Here is a 23,741-nt window from a genome sequence, read left to right on the forward strand (position 1 = left end):
CTGCTCCCAGCCCACTGACCGAGCACTCCTGGGCCTTCCCGCAGGACTGGGGTGGCCGTGCTCCAGTTCAGGCAGCTCAGTGCACAGGAGACCTTCTGCTGAGCCCAGCAGAGCAGCGCCGTCCCCCTGGGGTTGGTGACCTGGGTGTGCTGCTCGCCTGCTCTGTGGCCTGCTTTGCCCTCCTGTTCAGCGAGGACACGGCACTGCCCTTCCTAGCCACATGTGGCACCAGTGGGGCAGCTCCCATCCTGGGGGAGGGCAGCCAGGCGCAGACCCAGAGGCCTTCCTCAGGAGGAGGCCCGGGGGAAGGGGCTGGCCTGGGCCCTGACTCTGAGGCAGGTGTTTGTCTCCACTGAGTCCATAGTCAACCCAGGTGTGTCACTTCCCTGCTCTGTTCGTTGTTGTTTTCTGATTTTTATAAATGCTTCTTTTTACTTGACTTTGAGATTGATCCCTGTTCAGTTCCATGTGGAAAATTTCTAGCCTTTGTAGCCTTCTGTTGTCTGAGGGTTCTTGTTAGAGCTCAGGGGAGGGAGCCCAGTTTATCCAGTTGCTGTTAAATGAGTTCAGCTGTATTTTGCACTAAGTTACTTTGTTCTCACCAAGCTCCTGTGGGGCTGCACGGGATCAGTATTCTTTACAGAATCCCACCAAAGAGGCACAGGTTAGTTGGTCAAAACAACACTCATTGTTTATAACAATACATGCCATGCATGTTTCCTAAAACCTCCCCTGGTTTAACCACATACCGAAATGTATCAGTGAGACCTGTTTGGACCCTGCAGGGTTAATCTGTCCCCAAACTGTCTTTCCTTTCCTCACACCCAGGACCAGCGGAAACGCTGGGAGTCCAAGAGAGATCATCTTATTCTTCTTCTTTTTTTTTTTTTTTTGATTAGTTTATTTTTTAATTGAAAGATAATTGCTTTACAGAATTTTCTTTTCTGTCAAACCTCAACATGAATCAGCCATAGGTACCCATATATCTCCTCCCTTTTGAACTTCCCACTGCTCTAGGGTGATACAAGATCATCTCTTAGTGAAGACCTGGGGGTGCCTTATGGAAACCACTGTGAGCGAATGACACTCGAACTGTGTGTAAGTACTTCAGTGGGTAGTCCCCAGTCTGTATGTTACCGAGAAATACGATCCAGGCACATGGTGTTCGCGTGGAGGGGTTAGGTACCTTTTCTCTGTTTCTGTTGTTGTCATGGCTTCCAGTAACCTGCATCATCACTACAAATGATCTTGGATGGTGGCACAAGCTGTGTCTTTTTCTCCTTCAAACAGAAAGGTCTGGATGGCTTTGCTGAGAGGTTTTGTACTCTAGCTGTGGTGCTTCTGAGCAGCATCTGGTGATGAGCACAGTCCTTTCATCAGGGCAGTTCATGCCGTGCAGGATTCATGGTGCCAGCATCACTCTGCTGTCCTGCCCCGCAGGGCCATCTGTCGCTGGATTCCAGGGAGGGCCGAGGCCGGCTGCAGGGAGGCTCCCGTCCGGGGTCTCTGCACTCAGTCAGATGCTCTCACTGCTCCATAGCCCCGCATTTTTTGAACAAGACAGTCCTTTAAGATGGCATTAAGCTATAACAAGGGTTTTTTTTGTATTTGGGGGAAAGCATAGCTAATAGATTTTCAAATAAGTTTCTGGTTATAATGTAAAGCCTGTGTGATTGCCTTTTTCAGAACAGTCTATTGTTAGCCAATTTGACACTTACCTCACTCCCTCAGCTGCCAGCTATACGGGAAGAGGTAGAAGATGACAAGACCTCCATCAAATGTGAAACCTCGACCCTCGCCTGGCCGCGGTCCCTTCAGCTGGGCCGCCTGCACACGGGGGCGCTGCGCACAGCCACCCATGAGGACCTCAGGGACGCCCACAAGTAAGCGACCTGTGTGTGCATCGTCAGTTTCAGGAGCCCTGCGCCTCTTGTCTTGAAAGAGTTGCAAGGATGATTTTAAAGGAATACCACTGAGTTCGGTGCCTGTGTTTAGTGGTGAACTTCAGGTGCTGGGGAAGAAGAGCTCAGTGACCTCAGTGATTTTAGAAAACGTCCATCTCTACAGATTGACTCCTGTGGGAGCTTTCTTCCTGCTCTGGGTAGAGGTCTGCCTGGCCTGGGGCACGTTCCTGATGGTGACCGCCCCGTGCCTCTCGGGTTCGCTCTTGAGGGTCCCTCCCTTTTCTGCAGGGGTCTCCTCTCAGGAGACCCTGTCCCCTCCTGTGACTGACACTGTCCTCATTCAGACCACTACTTGCTGAGCTCCCGTCCTGAGCCAGGCAGCACTCGATGGGGGGCACGTGTGGTCACCTGACCAGCAGCCCTACACGGTGACCTGCCACGGCCGCGGATGGTTACCCTGTGGGAGTCGGGGGGACCTACCCAGAGCAGGGGAGCTCGTCTTCTCCTGGAGCATCATCACCTGCCGAGCAGCAACCCTAAGGGAGGGTCAGAGTGCCCTCTGCACCAGCTGGCCTGGAGTCAAGCCCTCCTCGGAGGAGAGCTCGAGGCAGAGAATCTCAGCTTCCCGGTGTGGTTGTCTTACGCCGCGAGCCTGCATTGCTCGTGTGGAGTGTGGTTGGTGAAGGAGACTCCAACTGTCAGCTGCGAGGTTGAGGCGCGGGTGTTGCATGGGTGCCCGTTTCTATCAGTAGCTCTTGTGGAGGGGTGTGTGTTTGCACAAGGCTGCCAGTTAAAGGCCGTTTTCTCTCCCCGAAGCTCCACAGGCTCTCAGGACAGCCCCGGGAATAACCCCAGCAGCAGCACCAGCAGCCAGGGCTCGCTGCACAAAGCCCCAAAGAAGAAGGGCATCAAGTCCTCCATCAGCCGCTTGTTTCGCAAGAAGGAAAAGGGCCGGCCTGAAGACCCCAGCAAGGAGGCGTTAGGACCAGGTGGGTGCTTCACCGATCAGAGGGAGGAGGGCCTGCAGGCATCTCCCTTCTGTGTCTCCCCTGTCGTCCCCATGAGGCTCCTGTCAATCATGCTGGGGGTCCTCCTGGGAGCAGGAGTGGAGGAGGCATCTGTCTTCTCAATGGGTCTGAGATGATCGGCTGAGTTAATGAGTGGATGGTTGGATGGATGGGTGAATTAAGAGTGGATGGATGGATTGATTAGTGAGTGGTGGATGGATGAACAGATGGCTGGCTGGATGGGTGGATGAACGGAGCATGGAATGAATAAAGCAGATGATTGTACTCCAGTGCTAGAAACATATTCTACGAAATTGATTGAGTAGGAGCTGGGCGATGATTGTTTCATCCTAACAGTGACATGTGTTTGGAAACGGCCTAAGTGCTCCTCAGTGAGGGGTGAGGTACAATCTGTGGACACCCCACAAGGAACAGCCCGCCCTCCTTCCTGCCACCTTCCCCATCCCCAGGAGCTCATCAGGGGTTCTGCCCATGCCCCCCACCACACCCCACAGCCACACAGGTCCTCCTGGGGTCCCCTCATCACACAGAGTTATCATCAGGCCCCCATATCACTCAGCTTCCTCTCCTTGAGGACAGCGTATGTTCCTGCCTCTTCAGCCACAAATGTGTTGAGTCTCGTTTGTGCTGGGTGTGGGATTTACAGGGGTAAGTAAAGCAGATGTGGTCTGGAGCACAGTTAAGTGACAAGAGAGAAAAAGGAGCAGATTATTAAATGCTATCCCTATTAGTAGTAAATACAATGCTGAGATGGATGGTGCACTGATTATGTACCAGATGCTGTTTGTGTCCCTTACCAAGCAGGTGCTGCCCCCTCCCGATTTACAGAGGACACAGTGACAGTCACGTGGTTAGGGAGCGGTTAGGGCAGGTTCACACCCACCCAGTGGGACCAGACACTTTGCTGAGCCCCAGCCACCTCTCTCATGGATGAAACAGGAATGAGACAGCTCTATGGCATGATGATTCAACGGACATGAGTTGGAGCAAACTTCAGGAGATAGTGAAGGACAGGAAAGCCTGGAGTGCTGCAATCCAAGGAGTGAAAAGAGTCGGACACAACTGAGCGACTGAACTAAAACCTGAGTGTGTGCTAACCTGTTTCAGTCATGTCTGACTCTGCGACCCCAGGAACTGTAGCCCACTAGCTCCTCTGTCCATGGGATTCTCCAGGCAAGGAGACTGGAGTGGGTTGCCATGCTCTCTTCCAGGGCATCTTCTCAACCCAGGGATCGAACCCACATCTCTCATTATCTATTGCATTGGCAGGCAGGATCTTTACCCCTAGCGCCACCTGGAAAGCCCCAGTGAATGCTGACAACTAGAAATGCAGAAAATAAGGGCTGCTCCTAAGTTAAACTGGAAGAGCAGCAAGCACAGGTTGTAAAGAGGAAAACACATGATGAGCGACAACAGCACCAACAGAAACAAGGGATGCGTTCACCCACAGAAAGAAAATGTCTGTGCCGTTCAGAAGAGGAGCCCGCCAGCCCTTGGAGGGACAGTTGGAACCAGAATGAAAACCGAGGCCATGGTCAGCAGTGCCCACCACACGGCCTGGGTGGCGTGGTGTCACTCGCCAGGCTTCCTGTATCCCCAGAGCTGCTGGCAGTAACATCTCTGAGTGCCAGGCCGGGCAGCGTCCCCGAGTGAGCTAAGGCATCACTGCTCTCCTTCCAGTGCTGCTCCGGGGCCCTCTGTGGGCGGCCACCCTCATCCCCTGCCCTGCCACTTGCTGGGGCCCGGCTGTCCCCCTGGAATCCTTTCAGCCCTTGAGCTTGGGTGTTCCCAGCCCTCTGCCACACCAGACTGGGACGCAACTCAGGACTTGGGCTTGAGATATCAAGGAGACCGTGACTCTGGAAGGACACCACCCTGGAGCCTGTGAGAGAGCAGGAGAACAAAGCCCCTACGGGGAGGAAGCAGAGCTGGGGGAACGTGCCCACAGCCTCCACTGCCTCCTGCACAAGTGCCTTTTCTTTGTCTCTCCTTGACCTGAAACAAAGCCCAGCTGCTGCTGCTCCGCAGGTGATTCCTAAAGATGCACCTCCTGCCAGAGCTATTGTCCTGCTGCTCTGGGGCTGCCTGAGTGTGCTCAGGAGTATCAGACAAGTAGGGCTGCCACACCTCATACTGGAGGTGGGGGGCCTGATACTGGGGAAGGGTCGGAGGTGGGGGGAGGGTTTGAGGGTCGGGGAGGGCCTGATGCTGGCCTAGGGCCGTGACGCTGGACGGGGGTCTGATGCTGGACTACTGTCTGATGCTGGACTACGGTCTGATGCTGGGGGAGGACCTGATGCTGGACTAGGGTGCATCATTTGGGTCCCCGTCAAGGTTGCCCTCGGACACCCCACCCCGTGACCGACGGTGAGCCTCGACACCTACACTTTGTTCCCACCCTCGGCCCGCTGCCCACACCTCAGCAGCAGAGGGGCCCTGTCCCCGCAGATGCTGAAGTGATGGAGCCTCTTGTCTCTGGAGCCAAGGACATGAACACACTGTGGGTCGTCCTCTAGGGACACCTATGCTTCCGCCTTCTGGCCTTTCCATTGCATCCGTCCGTTTCTCTTAACAGAATGTCCGTGTGATGACACGGGCTCCCATTACCAGCTCTGGTCTGTTCTCAGTGAGAGTACAGCTTACCCTCGGCACTCTTTATTGGCCCTGGGAAATTTTGCTTCAGTACTTTATTGAAAGAAAGCAATAAATAATACTGTGATGAAAATAGTTCAAAAGTAGACTGTACATACTTTGTCACATATTCGGGAAGTTCACAAAAGATTAATAGGAAAATAGAATGATAACAATGAATTGTACAAGTAAATTAAAGGCGGAACCCACATGTAAAGAGACATGCTGTCTCTGTCTACCAAGATACCAGCTGCATAATAAATATCACACTGTGACCTGAATGCATCTCTTGCTGGCTTTTTTAATGTGCCGTTGAAAAAGTAAAAATTACATTTGCTACTTACACAATCCAGAATGGCTATGTCATCACAATCTAAAAATGTACGCCTAGGTCCATTCTTTAAACATGTTTACAATCATGTAAAAAGATGATTTACATAAAAATAAGGCCTTTGTCAGAGCTACACTACCCTGTCTGTCTGGGAAGTGGCACCTTCACTGTCCAGCTCGATGGCTCTGCAGCGGGTGCAGGGCATTGCGATTGGTCCCCAAAGAGTCTCACTGGAGAGGAGGGATCCGGGTCCACAGAGACTGGGTTACAGGAGAGATTTTCAGTCTTCTTCTAGGCATCCTTTCAGCCCAAATTTCATTAGAAGCTCACATTTAACACCCAGTACTTTTAAATCACTTCACGCTGTGGACAAAAAGCATTTCTTGCTAGAAAAAGTACAGTTTAGGCCAGTCGTTAACATCCAACAACAATTGGTTGAAATTAAGTTTGCTTGTTTCAGAGTGATTGTTGGAGAGCTTGGTTACATTCTGGAAGGATAATAAAGCACACCGTGTCATGATGATTTTACAATCGCAGGAAAACCCCTTCTCTCATGGTTTAACATTGAAAAATTAAACAAGAATAATTACAATAAATGCATCATTTACAAAAGCCCTGTGTTTGTTCATAGGATTTATACAGACAAGCACTACAGTACATTCATTTGAAAGACTGAAATCAGGTATCAGAACATGAAATTGATCTGAAAGGATATTCATAGCCTGAATATACAAGAAAAAGGAAGTAATTATATAAATGAAGTCATAAGTTTACATAAATATCAGAAACATTAAATTCTAAAATATTTTCTCTATGGTATTCATGAATTTTTCACTAATTAAAAACCCTGTAATATCTTCGGGTCTATGTAACAAGTATTAACAGAGTAAAGATTCCATCGAGTTCAAAATGTAGTCTTTGTTGTATACTGGATGCTGTATAAACATCTGGAGAATTCGTGCAGGTAAACTGGAAACACACACACAGAAAAGTCAGTCCTGGGTTGGCAGCTGGTGCCCCAGCCCCTGCCCCTCCTGACACCCCCACCCCCCACCCCATTTGGGGCTTCAGCTGCTTTGAGAATTCAGAGAAACATGGAGGGCCAAGCAGATCAAGGAGAGTACTCTGTGGCTGACTTTATTCTGACATATAGCTAAAAGCTGCTGGTAAAAAAAACTCAAAAGCCCAATCCAGCTTTCTAGCTGAGATGTGAACAGGACAGAGCAGACAGCCTCCTGCCCTCAGAGTTGCTCGAGCAGGGCTGGGCCCCAGGGCCGGACCCACCAGAGGCCCACCCAGAGCAGCACCTGCAAGGGAGGGTGGCCCCTTAGCAGCAGCCGAGCCCCAGATGCCGGTGCACCTCCGTGTGAAACGCTGGCCTCCGTACGGAGAGGCCCAGGGCAGGGCAGCCTCGTGAACCCTGACGCCCTGGGCCCTGTTCCCTCCGAGAACGTGCACACAGGGCGTGCCCGGCAACACTGCCGGTGTGGGAGGGATACCCATGCGTCCCTATGCGAGGGGCCTTGGCCATGCTCTGACCACTCCGGCGGCAGTGGGGCGCCAAGGTCACGTTCTCTGCTGTGAGGGTTCTCCCAGGCTAACCTCCAGAGACCCACTGACCCTCCACTCCCTGGGGCGTGGGCTCCGTGCCCCCGCAGGACCAGGCCGGCCTGTACTCACCCCGAAGCACATCAGGAGCAAGTCCTGACTGTAGCAGAATCCAGCCCCTGCATTCCTGCCACGCTGCCTGGTCCCATGAGCGCGGGAGGAAGGGTGCAAAGGGGAGGGCGGTCAATGGCACATATGATGACGTAAACGCGGTCATGGGGACAGATACTCCACGTCGGCAGCTGCCAGTCTCTCAGACCTACGGATTCACAGAGCTCCACATTCACAGATTCCACACAGTCTATTGTTATTCAATTTTACACTTACCTCATTCCCTCAGCTGCCAGCTTTACGAGAAAGAGGTAGGAGATGACAAGACCACCATCAAATGTGAGCCCTCGAGATCAGACGAGATCAGGCGCGTTCAGGGTGGTATGGCCTTAGAAGGAGGCGGCTGCCGCCGGGCGCCCTAAGAGCCCTGCGCTGTGCCTCCCTTTCGCTCTGACCTGCCGGTCGGGCCAGCAGGCCACACCTCACCATGGGGGCGCGCGCTGTACTTGAGCCGAACGACCCGCGACCAGACTCCGCCGGCCAATGCCGCCACGCCCCCGAACACTGCCACCCCGCGGCCAGCAAACGCCTGGCCAGGTTCGGCAGCCCGGAGGGCTTCCGGGACCCCCAGCGGCATGCCAGGCGTGCGTGCGCACGGGGCCTGGGGGGTGGGCTGAGGGGCGCGGAGGTCTTGGCGCCCTCCACCCTGGGCCTCTCCAGGCCCGGCCGCGCTCGGCGAGCCGGGCCTCCCTCGATCCCGTTCGCTGCCCAGGGCCACGCGGCCCGGAGGTGTCTGGATTTCGGCCCCGCCGCCAGCCGACCCCCGCGGCCCTCGGGCCTCTGAGCCTCCTGTGGGCCTAGGCGCAGCCCAGCCAGGGCCCTGAGCGCCCATCCTGCCCGACACCTGCCCGGTGCCCAAACCCACCGGGAGCCACGGAGGCGCGGTCCACCCGAGCGCCTCAGCCCCGCCCCTTCGCCCTACCGAGGCCCCCACCTTTCCCCCACGCCGCCGGACAAGCACACAACCTTCCTGCGAGAGCAGACGAGCGACAGGCAGGCACACGGACAGACACACAGACAGTCGACAGCCCGCCGTCGCAACCTCATCAGCCAGAGCCATAGCACCTGTGAGAGGCCGAGGCCAGAGGAACGGACGGGCCGCCGGGTGTCAGGAGAGACAGAGGCAGAAAGAGATGAAAGTTCAGAGATAGACTCCAGGACTGTGAGAGGGAGATACAGATAGACAGACAGACAGACGCGTGCGCGTGCGCGCACACACACACACACACACACGGAGGCAGAGACAGAGGGAGACACAGAGCGAGTGACAGAGAGACAGCAAACAGGAGACAGACAGGGAAGAGAGGATGGCATCGGATCTGAGACAGACACACTGGCACAGCCCGTGACGCACCTCAGAGGAAGGCAATGAGGAAGAAGCAGCTTCCCCAAGGGAGGGGGCGTCAGCTTTGGGCCGGGCGCGGCTGGACGCGGTGCCCTGGGGCTGGCGGTCACCCGTGGGGACCCCAAGACTTCCTTGAAGCCGAGGTCTCAAAGGTCCCCTTCGGCCTGGCTACCTAAGGCGAGACCCAGCCCCCACCCCCAGGCCAGAGGGTGAGTGTGTGAGAGTGTGTGTGAGTGTGTCGGTGGGTGAGGGTGGGGTCGGGTCGACTTGGGGCTGGGTGGATACCCAGAGTGGAGGGGGGAGGGTGTGGAGGCCGGGGGTTGGGAAGCTTGCGTGTCCTCTTGCTGTCTCTCTCTCCCTCTTTCTCCGTCTCCCTTACCTGTGGTTTCTAGCTCTTGACCTGTCTCGGCGGCAGGGTGTGTGTGTGTGTGTGTGTGTGTGTGTGTGTGTGTGTGTACCTCCAAACCCAAAGCAACTTTCTATGGAGACATAGTGAAGGGTAAATGCATTCTTACTCATCTGATATATCCTAAAACACTGGACATGTCTGGACTCAAACTTTCAGGGCCGCCTTCCTGCCACCTCTGGCAAGCATTGATGGTGCAACTGTAATCCTCTAAAGGACCAAAAGTCCTGTACAAGTCCAGACATCTGCTCTGTACAGTCTCTTCCTACAGTACAGAAAAGTATAGAACAGAATGACACATTCTTTGTTAATTGTACAGATGAATCAGCTGCTATCTGCTGCCTAGTCAACATGGTCAACATGAGGGAGTCAAGCAAGAGTTCCAAATCTCTTGAATGTGGTCCTTGGAAATACTTCTGTTCTTAGTTGCTCAGTTGTGCCCAACTTTTATGCTACCCATGGACTGTGGCCCATCAGGCTCCTCTGTCCGTGGCATTTCCCAGTCAAGAATACTGGAGTGGTTTGCCATTTCTTTCTTCAGGGGATCTTCCCAACCCAGGGATCAAACCTGAGTCTCCTGCAGGTGGATGCCTTCCCATCTGAGCCACAATACAACTAATTGCCTAGTCAAAATACAAAGAAAAGAGCTAGTGTTCTACTAAGTGGAAAGATGATTTAAGAAACGGAAGCTTTCCTTTGTTGGTATATTTGAATCTTTATTTAGTTTTATTTTATTTTTACGATTAAGGCTACTTGAACAAGGCAATGGAGAAACCCCAGAGTTGAAAAGCAATTGACTTTTTAAAAGACCCATGTAGCAGGTGAAACTTTCTTCATTTTTTAGAGTTGGTTCAATGCAAAATCTTTATTCAACAAATATGACTCTTGTGAACTTTATTTCAAATCTCCACGATGAATCACTAAGGCATCAAGGAAGAAAGGAGTAGAGGTGGAGAGAAAAAGAGCAACCTTTCCCCTTGGCTCCATCTCAACCAGCTGCTTAGTTCCTTCATCTCATGGACTACGATCTGGGATAATCTTGTTTGTCTGATTTTTGTTTGGGGACCGTTTCTAGTCACAGGGCTAGAAACAGTGGAGGGGGTAAGCCCTTCTTTCCATTCCACATCAGACCCAAGTGGGCAGTCCAGGCCCTGCCCACTGCATTGAGTCTGTAGCAACAGAATCACCAGTGATGCTGGTTAACAATGCATATTGCTGGAATCCACTCCATTCGCTACTGACTCTTTGAGGTGGTGGTCTGGAACCTATACCTGGAAACTTTCTTGATGATTCCAAATCACACCAAAGTCTGAGGACTATGGAAGATCTTCACATTTCTGGAAGAGCCACACACCTCCAGAAGGAACCACAAGACTTGCCTGAAATCGTCAAGGTATAAGTATTGGACTGAAAGTTGGAAGATCTCCACCTTTGCTATGTAAGTAAAATGATCTTTCTTTGAAATGAAAATGGATAATACTAAAAGTTCACATTGTTCTAGAGCATTAAAAAAAAAAAAAACCTGAATTATAGAAATCTGATGTACGAGTTCCTGGAAAGCAAGAACCTATATTTATTGATATGTCTGCATGCCTTAGATCATGCCTTGAATATAGTGTGCACATCAACAGAAGAAAGAAAAGAACTGAATCGACAAAGATACAAAGAGATCAAAAGTGCTGAGCCAAGTGAAAAGTTGAGGCTTCACAGAACTTTTCTGTCTTTCACACACTGAATAAATATTGAGCACCTACTATGAGCATGCAATATGTTTCTGGAAATAGAATGCTGAGAGAAGAAGAAACACAGTTCCTTCTTTCACTGAGACTAATCTAATGCTAAATAACAGGCAGATACTTTGAGAACTTCTATAGGGGCCTCTTCCCTCACCAAAAACTGGGTGTCAGAGAAGGCTTTTCAGCCTAATAATTGAGTTGAGATCCATAGGTTGAACCAACGTAAACCAGGGTTGAGATGCAGGAAGAATTTCAGGCAGGTAAAATAGCATCTTGGAAGGCTACGTGACAAGGGAACCTTAGTACATTCAAGAAATGAAAAATGCCCTATGGGATGGAACCAAAAGAGTGCAGAGGGCATTCCAGTGAAAAGAAATCAGAGAAGAAAGTGGGGACCAAGCAATGAAGGGATTTGGTCATATCTTCTCTATGATGGGAAAATACAAGAGCAGTTGGAGCAGGGAGGTGATAGAAATGCATCTGCATTTTAAAAAGGTCATCTTGCTCCACATCACTCATGATTGGACAGACTCAACTCCAAACTACAACGAGGTTCCACTTCACATTAGTCAGAATGGTCCTCATGGAAAAGTCTGTAGATAACAAATGCTGGAGAGGATGTGGAGAAAAGGGAACTCGCCTCCACCTTTAGTAGGAATGTGAGTTGGTAGAGCCACTATGGAAAAGAGTATGGAGGTTCCTGAAGGAACTAAAACTAGAAGTACCATATGATTCAGCAGTTCCACTCCCAGGCATATATCCACCAAAAGTATACATGCACCGTCTGTGCACATATATCTATCTGTGTGTGCGCGCGGGTGCGCGCGAGCTCGGGCATTCGCCTGCGAGGATGGGGGGTGGGCGGTGGGGCTGGGGGTAGGGCTGGGGCTGGGGCTGGGGCTGGGGCTGGGGCTGGGGCTGGGGCTGGAGCTGGTGCAGCCCCCCGGGATTGCCTGAGGCACGCCAAGGGAGCCCCAGATGGAGACCCGAGGGACGGTCGTCTGGTTTCCTGGAAGCCAAATGCGGAGGGGCTCGCGGGCCGCGCGGAGGCAACCCAGGTCTGCAGCGGGAGTCGGTGCCCTGGCCACCCACCCCCAGGAGGGGCTGGGGCTGCGGGAGCCCAAGAGTTGGGACTTGGGGCGGGGGCTAAAGGAGAGGGAAGGCAAAGAGCCTACAGCATCCGGTATTCCCAGGCAGTCTCCCACCCCAATACTAACCAGGCCCGACCCTGCTTAGCTTCAGAGATCAGACGAGATAGGGCGCGTTCAGGGTGCTATGGCCTTAGACGGAGGCTGCTGCCGCCCGGCGCCCTAAGAGCCCTGCGCTGCACCTCCCTTTTGCTCTGACCTGCCGGTCAGCCATTCCGTCTACAAGTAATTTTACTCCCTCCCCTTTCTCTCCCTGCTTTCTGAGAGTCTCTCTCCTTCCATACTTGATGGTGTAATGAATGGATGCCTTAGATCATTTTCCCTGAACATTTTTTTCTCTTTATTTTTACATCGATTTCTATGAATTCATCTTCAAGTTTATGGATTATTTCTGCTAGCATCTCAAATGTGCTGTTGAACCTATCAATTTTTCATTTCAATTATTTTAGTTTTCAAATCCAGAATTTATGTTAGTTTTCTTTAAAAAAAATAATAATTTGTAGCTCTTCATTGAGTCTCTCTGTTGACTTAGTATCATACTGTCATCTAATTCTTCAAACATGGTTCCATTATTTCATTTTGTAGTTATCATTTTGATATTTTATCTTTTGACCTTCATACTGAATTTATACGTGATATACTTATATGAGTTATCAGTGGTATGTTATACAAATGCTTTACTCACCACCATTACAACATTAGAGTTTTCTGAGTTTAACTGTATACTTACCTGTCCCAGCAGGTTGATAAAGAGTCCAAGCCTAAAGCCCCTTTAAGGAGGAGGCAAGCTTGCTTTCTTTTTCACATTCTTTTGCTTAAGACAAGTAGGCATTGTAGGGAGCAGTATCTCAGGTTCAAGGACATTCCTCTTTTTGAGCTTTGGATGTATGTTATAGGAAAGGGTCTGGGCAAAACGCTCACATCCTTGAGATGTTTTTTGTCTATTCTCAGAGGCTAGTTGAGAAGTATATATGGCCCCACTTAAATTAGTGAGCCCCTTCTGATGTCTGTGTCAGAAGCTTTTTCTGTCACCTTCACTTTAAATAAAATATACACAAAGCTCTGAGTGACTGAGACTGTCTTTGACCCCAGATTAATATCTTCTTCTTCAGACACCATGAATCCAGTGGCATTGGTCACCGTTGACTGCTAGGTTATCATCTTGGGGGCTTGTCCAAGATCTTCGAGACAAGGTAAGAACACTCAGAGTTGAGATTCTTTTGCTTTTTTACTGTGGTCTCTACTACGGAGAAGGCAATGGCACCCCACTCCAGTACTCTTGCCTGGAAAATCCCATGGGTGGAGGAGCCTGGTAGGCTGAAGTCCATGGGGTCACTAAGAGTTGGACACGACTGAGTGACTTCACTTTCCCTTTTCACTTTCCTGCATTGGAGAAGGAAAGGGCAATCCACTACAGTACTCTTGCCTGGAGAATCCCAGGGGCGGGGGAGCCTGGTGGGCTGCCAACTCTGGGGTCTCACAGAGTCGGACACGACTGAAGCAACTTAGCAGCAGCAGCTACTTTACTAAATCAGAAGCATGTGGACTGAACTTCTTTTCCCCAGTCAGCTTTTCCTGGTCCCTCTGACCATTTCATATGTGCTTGGGGAATTAAAGTTATTAACCTTGTGTGCCGGATTGTAGACTTTCAAGGGACTGGCAATCCATGCTGTTATTGTGCTTTTCTAGCAAGGCCCCCATTCCAAGTTTTATAGGACACTGCAGACAGGAGCACTTTAGGGAGCTAGCTGGAGCTCTAGCTCCAGGGACATCTCTCAGACTGGAAATCACCATCCTGACCCCACAGACACTCAGGAAAGTTCTTGTCATGGCTATGCCTCTGGACTATATGGATTGAGGCATTGCTGGTGAGCATGAGATTCCTGAGGACACAGATTGGGACACCCCAGATTTGGGCAGATTGAAAGTGCATTGGGCTTCTTCCCTTAGTAGCGCTAGCTCTTAGCAGAGCAGACGAAGCCCTCCAGTGGCTCTTGTCTCAACTCCTTAGGTATTCTTTTTGTACAGTCTGATGGACAGGAATAAAAAGGATGATGTTGGCATTCCATGAATATGAAGGATTAGTTTTTCCTCGCAGGCGGGCCCTCCATCGCCTCCTTTGTTATTAAATAGACTCGTGTGGCCACTCTCAGGAGGATGTCTTGGGTTTTCTGTTCATCCCTTTATGACTTGCCACTTATACTGTTATGAGGAATGTGCGCAGGTACACAGAAGTTGGGTGCTTCCCCTAGTGGTCTTGGCTCGGCAAGCATCCGGAAAACTACTCTGTTCCACCCCAGGTGGTGCCGGAATAAAAGGGAAATCAAACCAAGGTTTTAATGGTGAGGACCTGGACATCAATCTGGGATGCCATCAGGTCTAACCCTGGTGCATCTCCACCATGCCTGGGTGGTAGAACGAGGGGGGTTGGGAGTAGGACACCTCCACCTGTAAGAGACAGGTTAGCTCTGGCCAGGGAAGGAAGCTTAGGTGGAAAATCAGTCTCCAACCCCGTCTAGAGCAGGGGCAGACACCTCTGGTAGAAAAAAGCCATGGCACTGGGCACTGCTTTTTTCTCTCTTACAGATGGGGCCTAACAGTCCAGAACCACCCCCCTTGAATAATATCTTGAAAAACTGGGATAATTTTGATCCTCAAGGCCTAAAAATCCCTTATATATGGGGTTTCTTTGCTTTAAGAGAAGACCTCGCCTGCCCAGAGAGATAATCCCTGCTGGGACATCTTATCGATCAGTCTACCCCTGTCATCAGAGCCAATTTGAGCACTCTCTGGTTTAAAGTTTAGCTATGAAGCTATGACTACATGAAGGAGAAATGACATTTTGAACCCTGAATGGCCATGTGTATTCTTTAGACTCCGGAGAAAACTAGGTAAAATGGAATCTTTTTGAAATTGCAAAACTGGTTCTTTTTGCACATGTAATTACTAAAAGTTTGACTTGTGAAAATACTCTTTTGGGGAGCTCTGATCCTGCCTGAGAAACAGAAACATGCCTGGGGAAAAACCTGAGTTAACTCTTATCATGTCCTTGAGATACACAGCCCACTCTATCTGGGACTCCAGCCATGAGCTGGGACTCAAGCCAAGAAAATAAAAGGGACAAAGAGACATTTTAAATTTCAGGTGGAAAATCTGAGGTTTCTGTCTGTCCAGATTTGTGTGTGTCTCGGTGTGTCTCCATCCTTGGAAAAAATTGCTAAAGGCTAAGTGGTTCAATGAGCTCTAATTAATTGGCCTAAAGAGAAGTAAGTGCTTACAAATCAAACAATTCTAAATTCAAGAAAATTAAAGTAAATGAATTGGAGGCTTGTGTGAACTGGGAAATAATCATTATTGAATTGATACATGATATTGATGTTTGTTTATTGATCTAATTAACAGAGACATTGTGAAGATACTTTTATAAATGATATAACTTTGGGTGATTTATCCTTACCAATCTACAGAATGATGATGTAAAGTACAAGTCATGGTTTCTGAAGAAAAGTAAGATGTGTGTTTTTAATAAAAAGTAATAAGGAATGGAGTTACATTCTATTAAGGAAAAGCAAAGTAAGTCTAAACGTACAGGTGGCTGTCTTCTAAATGGACAAATGAAGTGATGAATACAGAAAGTGTAAACAGATGTGTTGCAAGTGAAAGAAGAGTTTTGTGCATGGTATAAGTTTGTTAAGACATTAAACTGCCTTTGAAGTCTTATTGTTACTATGACTAAGTGAATAACTATTGTTTCACAGTGAATATAAGCTGTTACCAAACTCGAATTTGGTTTTCTCTCACTGATTAAAAGAACACAGTTTTCTTGGAATGTGGCTTTTGATAATAGACTACAGCACATATGAACAAAGCTCCTTCTGCTTCTACAAAAGTTAACACGTCTTCAGGGAATTTAAAATGGATTAAAAATGGCCATAAACCAAAGAGTTGGGGCTATGAGAGGTCCAAGATGGCCACTTGGCTTTTCCTGGCTCCCTGACAAACCTCATTTTTATTTGATAATGCCTTTCCTGGCTTCAGGATTAATATCTCAGAATAGAAAAAATGGTTAAAAGGTGCTTTCCACAATCTCCAGTGATCAGGGCACCCACTTTGCTGGACAGGTCACACAGACGTTCACAAAAACTTCATGAGTTTCTTCGAGACTATTGCTTTCCCTGATGTCCTTGGTCATTGGGCAAGGACAGCAGAACAAAGGGATCAATTGCATGGGATGGAGTAGACTGCTAAATATGACCACAATTTTCACGACTTTTTGTCTGACATATTGTTGACTTTTACTCTGTGTTTTCAGATATAAAGAAGCACTTCTCCTCGAGTTACTGATCATTTAAAACAATCTAGTGATTTACTCCTAGGGGTAAAATTATGCCTTTTTTCTCCCTGCCTCATCCCCCCAGAAACTGGAGACACTTGGGTTCTGAACAGCCTTATCAGGTAAATAAAAAGACTGTCTCCTGACATATACAGAAATCTCAACGTATACTGGGGAGCTCTAAAAGAAAAATCCACCTAACTGATGTCAGGCCTATGGCATCTATTATGTTTCACTGAATATTAAGTTCCAGTTTTTTAAATTAAGGTCTGTATTTACTAAGACTCACTCCTTAGATAGTTCCTTGTGGTTATGTTACATTGCTAAGAGGTTTAATTAAGTTGTTAAAAAGGACATTCTGAGTTTGTTTCTAAAGCTTATCTCAATAACCAGTCTTTGAATAAAGATCAGATGCTCAGGATCTACAACCAGGATATCAACAGCAAGCTATAGTCATTTAGCAAACTAAGTCAGATGACATGGAGATGTCACTGGGCTACACCTAATAGAAGTTCTTGACTTAACTTCTTACTTATGATTCTACTATTACTGCTATTGTTTTCTATATTGCCTGTTTCAAGAAGTGTTGTTCCTTACATTATCAAGTGTGTGACTGAGCCACTAAGTGAGTCACTGTATGACTTAGCTGTAAAAAGAAGAGAAGTGAAAAGCAAAGGAGATAAGGAAAGATATAAGCATCTGAATGCAGAGTTCCAAAGAACAGCAAGGAGAGATAAGCAAGCCTTCCTCAGTGATCAATGCAAAAAAATAGAGGAAAACAACAGAATGGGAAAGACTAGAGATCTCTTCAAGAAAATTAGAGATACCAAGGGGACATTTCATGCAAAGATGGGCTCGATAAAGGACGGAAATGGTATGGACCTAACAGAAGCAGCAGATATTAAGAAGAGGTGGCAAGAATACACAGAAGAACTGTACAGAAAAGATCTGCATGACCCAGATAATCACGACGGTGTGATCACTGACCTAGAGCCAGACATCCTGGAATGTGAAGTCAAGTGGGCCTTAGAAAGCATCACTACGAACAAAGCTAGTGGAGGTGATGGAATTCCAGAGGAGCTATTTCAAATCCTGAAAGATGATGCTGTGAAAGTGCTGCACTCAATATGCCAGCAAATTTGGAAAACTCAGCAGTGGCCACAGGACTGGAAAAGGTCAGTTTTCATTCCAATCCCAAAGAAAGCAATGCCAAAGAATGCTCAAACTACCGCACAATTGCACTCATCTCACATGCTAGTAAAGTAATGCTCAAAATTCTCCAAGCCAGGCTTCAGCAGTACACGAACCGTGAACTTCCAGATGTTCAAGCTGGATTTATATTTTCTTCTATTTTGTAGCAAAGTCAGTTGTAGTTTATTTATTCCTTGATCATGTATACTTAATGTCAAACCCAGTTAAAATAGCAAGAGTTTGTGTGTGTGTATATATATATATATATATATATATATATATATACACACACACATATATTTTCCCCAATACTTACAATGTTACTTCACAAACAGATCACACAGTGACTTGCTTTTCAGACTGTAAGACTTGCCATGTAGACTATAAGGCTGGACTTTACACTATGTTGTATTTAGATCTATATATTCTTTTCACTTAAGTAAAATAATCGCAGTTCACAAATACACACAAAAAGATCTCTAGGTACTTGATTAAAAGAAATCTAGAGTTGTAGGATACGAGGCTAGGTATATAGTTCTGAAAGGAGTTTGCAGTATGTGATTGTTCTTATTTTCCTATAACTGCCTTTTTGTTTTTGTTTAGTCGCTGAATCATGTCCAGCTGTTTTGCATCCCCATGGGCTGTAGCCCACCAGATTCCTCTCTCCATGGGATTTCCCAGGCAAAAACACTGGAGTAGGCAGCCATTTCCTTCTCCAGAGGATCTTCCTGGCCCAAGGATTGAACCTGTGTCTCCTGCATTAGCAGGTGGATTCTTCAACTGTCTTTTACCTTTTAACATATTATTACCTTTTATACCTTGAGGCCAAGTATTTTGAGAGCGAAGTCTCCCCCAGGTTTAGCCTTCAATACAGGCAGGATCACTCTCCCTCCAGATTTTTCAGTGTGTTTTTACTCTGTAAAAAGTTTTCTTTTCTTTTCTTTTTTTTTTTAAACAAAGGGGATTATTAGTGAAAAGTGAAATCAAGGAAAACACATTGAGAGGAAAATAAAGAAGGAACCACCGAAGGCAAGCTGTTGTTGGAGGCTTGGCTTTTACACATTCTGACTGATTTTCCCATTAGCAGGAGAGAATCAGCAACAGAGGGAGTGATGAGAAGACAGTCACTGGCGTCAGACGAATGACCTTCAGATCATTAAGTTCCCTTCCCAGAACCTTTTATTGCACCAAACTCTTCTTATGGAATTTTTCATCTCCATGTTTCTAAGTGTGTAGATAAGCGGGTTGAGCATGGGGACAATAATTGTGTAGAAGAGCGTAAACACTTTATCTTTTGGTAATGTGGCAGGTCTAATGTAAACAAAGATGACAGGTGTGAAAAAGAGGATCACGGACTGTGATGTGGGAACTACAGGTGGAAAGTGCTTTATGGTGGCTTTCTGCAGAATATGTGCACACATTATACAGAATCAAAATGTAGGAGGCCATCAAAACCACAAAGAGCACCAGTCCCATCAAGCCAGAGTTGGCAATGACAAGAAAGCCAATTTTGTGTGTATCAGTGCAGGCTAGTTTCAACAAAAGATATGCATCACAGAAATAGTGATCTATTTCACTGGGGCCACAGAAAGGTAAAACAATCGCAAGAAGAAAGAGACCAAGAGAATGAAGAAGTCCCCCTGCACACTATGCTATGAGAATTGAGTGACGTTTTTGCCTGTTCATGGTGATGGCGTCGTGGAGAGGTTTGCTGACGGCCACATAGCAGTCACAGGCCATCCCTATGAGGATGAAGACCTCAATCTCCCCCCAAAGAAGTGGGTGGTGAAAAGCTGTGTCATGCAGTTTTTATAGGAAATGGCCTTTTTCTCCATCAGTAAGTCAGTCATGAGTTTGGGTGTCACAGTGGAGGTGTAGAAGAGGTCTGAGAGTGCAAGGCAGTTAAGGAAGAAGTACATGGGCTGGGTGATTAGCTGACTGCATGTAATAGAAATCACAGTGATCAAATTCCCCAACCAAATAGCCAGGTAACAGAATAAGAAAAATAAAAAGCAGAGGATCTGGACTTTCTTGTCCATAGAAAGTTCTAAGAGGATAAATTCAGTAACATTATTTCTATCTTCCATGATATGATGTTCAGGAAAGTTATCTGAAATGACAAAACCAATGAAACGAATCATTGATGAGAAAATGGAAACCTAATATCTACTTAAAATGGCACCAATGCCTTTTAAAGACAAGCTATTTTGAGACCCACTGAAATCATTTTCATTTAATATGAGTCTTTTGAATATCTAGTACTAATATTCTTCTAAGAGCTAAGAATACAGTGATAAATTAGACAAAGTTCCGGTTTTTATATAATTTAAATTATTTTGTGAGGAAGCAAGGAATTATATTTGTCAAGAATTAAAAAAAAAAAGAGATAATCTTAATAGTGTTAAGTAGAGTGACATATAATGTGCCAATTTAGGATGTAAAATAGAGGCAACTGTAGAATTTGCTTGATTAAGTGGTTTCTAATGAAATTACAAAATTGGTGTAGGGTGTGTGGGTGGGTTTTGCAGTGCTGGCACAGAGTCAATGTTAAATAAATATCAATTAAATAAAAATCTGGAAAGTGAACAATGTGCTATAATTTTGAAGGAATAATACAATAAATAATCATCCTTTAGTCAGGTAATTCATGATAAAACTGAAGAACAAATCATTTTTATGAGTGGACTCATAATCCTTTTTGACTTTTAAGTTATTTAAGTTGCTCAGTTGTGTCTTACTCTTGGTGACCCTGTGGACTGTAGCCCACCAGGCTCCTCCGTCCATGGTATTCTCCAGGCAAGAATACTGGAGTGGGTTGCCATTTCCTTCTCCAGGGGATCTCCCTGACTCAGGGGTCAAACCCAGGTCTTCTGCATTGCAGGCAGGTGCTTTAACCTCTGAGCCACCAGGGAAGCCCTTTTGACTTTTAAGAGGAAATAATTCCTTCATGTGAAATACTCCATGAAACTTTCATATTTCTTAAACTTTATTTCTAGCATCTCTAGGTTAATATATTTACAACTCTGCTTTTCCTATTTGTCTACATTTCTCTTGCAAGATTATTTCCTCTTTCAAAATAAATTAACATTCAGAAGTTATTTGAGTTACATCTTATCAGACTGTAATTATAGTTGCCTAGTTTGGAAATAATATACTGAGAAATGGGCTCCTCTAATTCCAAAATAGTTCCCCCAAACACAATACAATAAACAAGATGTAGCACTTCTTCCCTTAATTTCTTAGAGAATTCACCCACACAATCTGCATGACTATATAGAGGAATCTCTTCGGTTCTCTAAAATAGAAACAGTTATACCTGTATTCATGTAATCATCTGGTAAATACACTATGTAAGTAGGCAAAATAGCTAGTTTTTCCCTCCCACTTTGTTGCTTAATTGTTCATTCCCTAGGATCCCAGGCTCCCATTCATAAAACAAAAGTGATTAGATAATCTCTGAAGATCTCCCCAGATTCCAATAATGTGTGACTTCTGATTCTCCATTAATTTGGGGAAGACATCTGTTTACCTCTCTCCTGCCTTCCCTTCTCTGCTTGATACATTGAAACTATAAAAAGTAACAAGTACAGTGGCAATTTCATTACAATTCCTGTGCCTCAGTTTACTTCTCTGTAAAATCAAGGTAAAGATAATATCTCTTTATATGGTGATTTTTTGAATAATTAGTTTCTAAATATGAAATTTCTTAAAGCAATATCTGGAAAGTACTATATATTTAATAGTTATTGGCCATCCTCAACAATTACTAAGGGCTTCCCTGGTAGCTTCGCTGGTAAAAATCTGCTTGCCATGAAGGAGACCAGGGTTCAATCCCTGGGTTGGGAAGATCTCCTGGAGAAGGGAATGGCTACACACTTCAATAAATATTTTTGCCTGGTGAATTCCATGGACAGAGGAGCCTGGTAGGCTATAGTCCACTGGGTCACAAAGAGTCAGATACAACTGAGCAAATAACACACACATGATTACTAACTATAAGATCAAGGCCCCAGAGAAAATGTGAGTACACCACCTCAGGAACTGTACCTTGTACTATCCTTCCCTGAACAAGATAGGAAATATTATTAATATTAATATCAGAAACTTCAGAGATAAGAGTTGTGTTCAGACACAGCTCTGATACTCAAATGCAAGACTCTTCACCTCCTTAAATACTTTTTCCTTCTTCCTTAAAATAAGCATGCAGTGCCTAATTTACAGGATTACTGTGGAATGTAAATAAGCTTACATATACAGAACTTGATGCTCAAAAACATGTTAGTTTCCCCTCCTTCCTCTTGGAACCCCCATAGTGTTATAAATTTAGGAGGTCCTCACACTATTTGAGTGGTAGTAGAGTCTGGTAATTAAGGTTATGAGTTCTGGACCTACATAGAATGAGATACATGCTCCAAAATTCACTTGGAGCATAATCACAGATAAAATATATAACCTCAGTTTCTTCATCTATAAAATGAATAATACTGTAATTAACTCTGGGATCTGCTGTAAAGATATGATGAGTTCACTTATATAACAGCTTAAGACAGAAACTGGTATATATTAAGATAAAACATTTAGTAAATATTCATTGTCATTGACATTATATTTGTCCTATCAATGGGTACACTGTATTATTCTTACTTTTTATTTTGAATCGCTTACTTAAAATATGTAATATTGTAACATGGGATAAATATGGATAAGACATAGCAGAGTTTCCCTGCCATAAACAATCTGCTCTTTCTTACCTGAAGGCTGGGGTTGCTCACTGTGGGGAAACATCCTGTCATTAAGCCAAATCCTTCTCTTTGGTCAGGGTTGAGCTGACTTTCCACATTTCTGAAGATAAATGTACTGCTTATTTCATCCAATTAATACTTTTGTTTTCTTTCTTTTGAATTAATTAACCTTATTGATGGACAGGTGCTGTGATTCATGGCGTCCTAGTCGGACATGACTGAGCGACTGAACTGGACTGAACGACTGAACTGAACTGAACTGAACTGATCTGAATTAGACAGATATTTATGTTCCCCTTTGATAATTTTTCTTCATCTCAACTAAGGAAAAAGAAACCTACCACTTAAATACTATCCATTCAAATAGCTTCTTTGAAAATTTCATCATATATTTTTGCTTCTGAATAATCTTAGAAGCATACTGGTGTTTTGATTTTAATTTTTTAAAATACATCTTCAGTTCCTTAACTGCAATACTGTCCACTTATCTGCTGGGCCAGTGCATTCTTCTTCATATTAAACTTTTTTCCATAATGGAATCCAAAGAGCTAATAATATGATTAAATTTTTGAAATATGAAAAGACAAATAAATCTAGCAATATTTTGAGAGCTGCTGAGAGACATGGCACTGATAATTTTAAGAGCTCATGTACAAATCACAAGTCATGATAGTTGAAGCCAGGTTTTCCCAAATAGTAAAAATAGCATTTTAAAGTTTCTGGAATTTTTCAAAGGTTAGTTAGAAGGCTTAGATCATAAATACAATCAGAATGATTCAAATATTCATTTTAAGGAAAATCACTATTATAATTACGAACTGGATTTAACTTACCAGCTGCTTAACTCATCAGACAGATTTCTTATAAAATGAGGCTTCATACCTAAGATAAAGTCAGAATTTAAAAAACTGGAATTTCCATGCAGTAATCCATCTCTAATTGCATAAAATCTTACAAGAGAACTTGTGAGTTCCACTGCTACAGATATGTTTGGTAAATTGAACTAATTTTGAGATTTTTTTTAACATGCAGTTTTTCCACTTCTAAAAAATAAATATGTGTCTCTCTGATATTTTGCTTTTGTCTCTATAGAAAAATGACATAAATACATATATATGTATCAATTCAGTTCAGTCGCTCCATAGTGTCTGACTCTGCGACCCCATGAATCGCAGCACGCCAGGCTTCCCTGTCCATCACCAACTCCCGGAGTTCACTCAGACTCAT

At 45.8% G+C, this 23,741-nt stretch overlaps 2 protein-coding genes and 2 pseudogenes across 10 annotated transcripts in view; 1 reads left to right on the top strand and 3 right to left on the bottom strand.

Annotated features, from left to right (window-relative positions):
• Positions 1 to 5,844, top strand: part of LOC133236023 (liprin-alpha-1-like) — a 34,260-nt gene extending 28,416 nt beyond the window's left edge. For 7 of the 8 annotated variants that reach the window (XM_061397765.1, XM_061397758.1, XM_061397761.1 and 4 more), the window contains 4 exons: positions 1,018 to 1,098; positions 1,687 to 1,883; positions 2,721 to 2,893; positions 4,202 to 5,844. In XM_061397765.1, coding sequence (XP_061253749.1) covers positions 1,018 to 1,098; positions 1,687 to 1,883; positions 2,721 to 2,893; positions 4,202 to 4,257 — 507 coding nt within the window. In that variant the 3' untranslated portion in view covers positions 4,258 to 5,844. The remainder of the gene's footprint in view (positions 1 to 1,017; positions 1,099 to 1,686; positions 1,884 to 2,720; positions 2,894 to 4,201) is intronic. The other variant, XM_061397760.1, reaches the window with a different exon arrangement.
• Positions 5,845 to 5,931: 87 nt separating this feature from the next.
• On the bottom strand, positions 5,932 to 10,165 carry LOC133236025 (S-antigen protein-like). 2 transcript variants are annotated; one of them, XR_009732704.1, is made up of 3 exons: positions 7,830 to 10,165; positions 7,575 to 7,641; positions 5,932 to 6,863 (listed from the first exon to the last, which is right to left on the bottom strand). XR_009732704.1 is itself a non-coding variant. In XM_061397766.1 (2 exons), exon 1 carries the CDS (start codon positions 8,671 to 8,673, stop codon positions 7,972 to 7,974), a length of 702 nt encoding a protein of 233 aa, XP_061253750.1. In that variant the 5' UTR covers positions 8,674 to 10,165; the 3' UTR covers positions 5,932 to 6,863; positions 7,575 to 7,971. The 2 variants fall into 2 exon arrangements, 1 of the variants encoding a protein (XP_061253750.1); XM_061397766.1 differs by having other exon boundaries at positions 7,575 to 10,165.
• Positions 10,166 to 12,268: 2,103 nt separating this feature from the next.
• On the bottom strand, positions 12,269 to 12,387 carry LOC133237068 (5S ribosomal RNA; annotated as a pseudogene).
• Positions 12,388 to 17,953: 5,566 nt separating this feature from the next.
• Positions 17,954 to 19,859, bottom strand: LOC133236027 (olfactory receptor 4P4-like; annotated as a pseudogene).
• Positions 19,860 to 23,741: the final 3,882 nt, after the last annotated feature.

The sequence above is a fragment of the Bos javanicus genome, chromosome 23 (assembly GCF_032452875.1).
Source record: "Bos javanicus breed banteng chromosome 23, ARS-OSU_banteng_1.0, whole genome shotgun sequence".
NCBI classification, from domain to species: Eukaryota; Metazoa; Chordata; class Mammalia; order Artiodactyla; family Bovidae; genus Bos; species Bos javanicus.

Excerpts from the sequence above, each read along its gene's own strand:
- LOC133236025 (XM_061397766.1), bottom strand. The coding sequence starts at position 8,673 with ATGGCTCTGGCTGATGAGGTTGCGACGGCGGGCTGTCGACTGTCTGTG.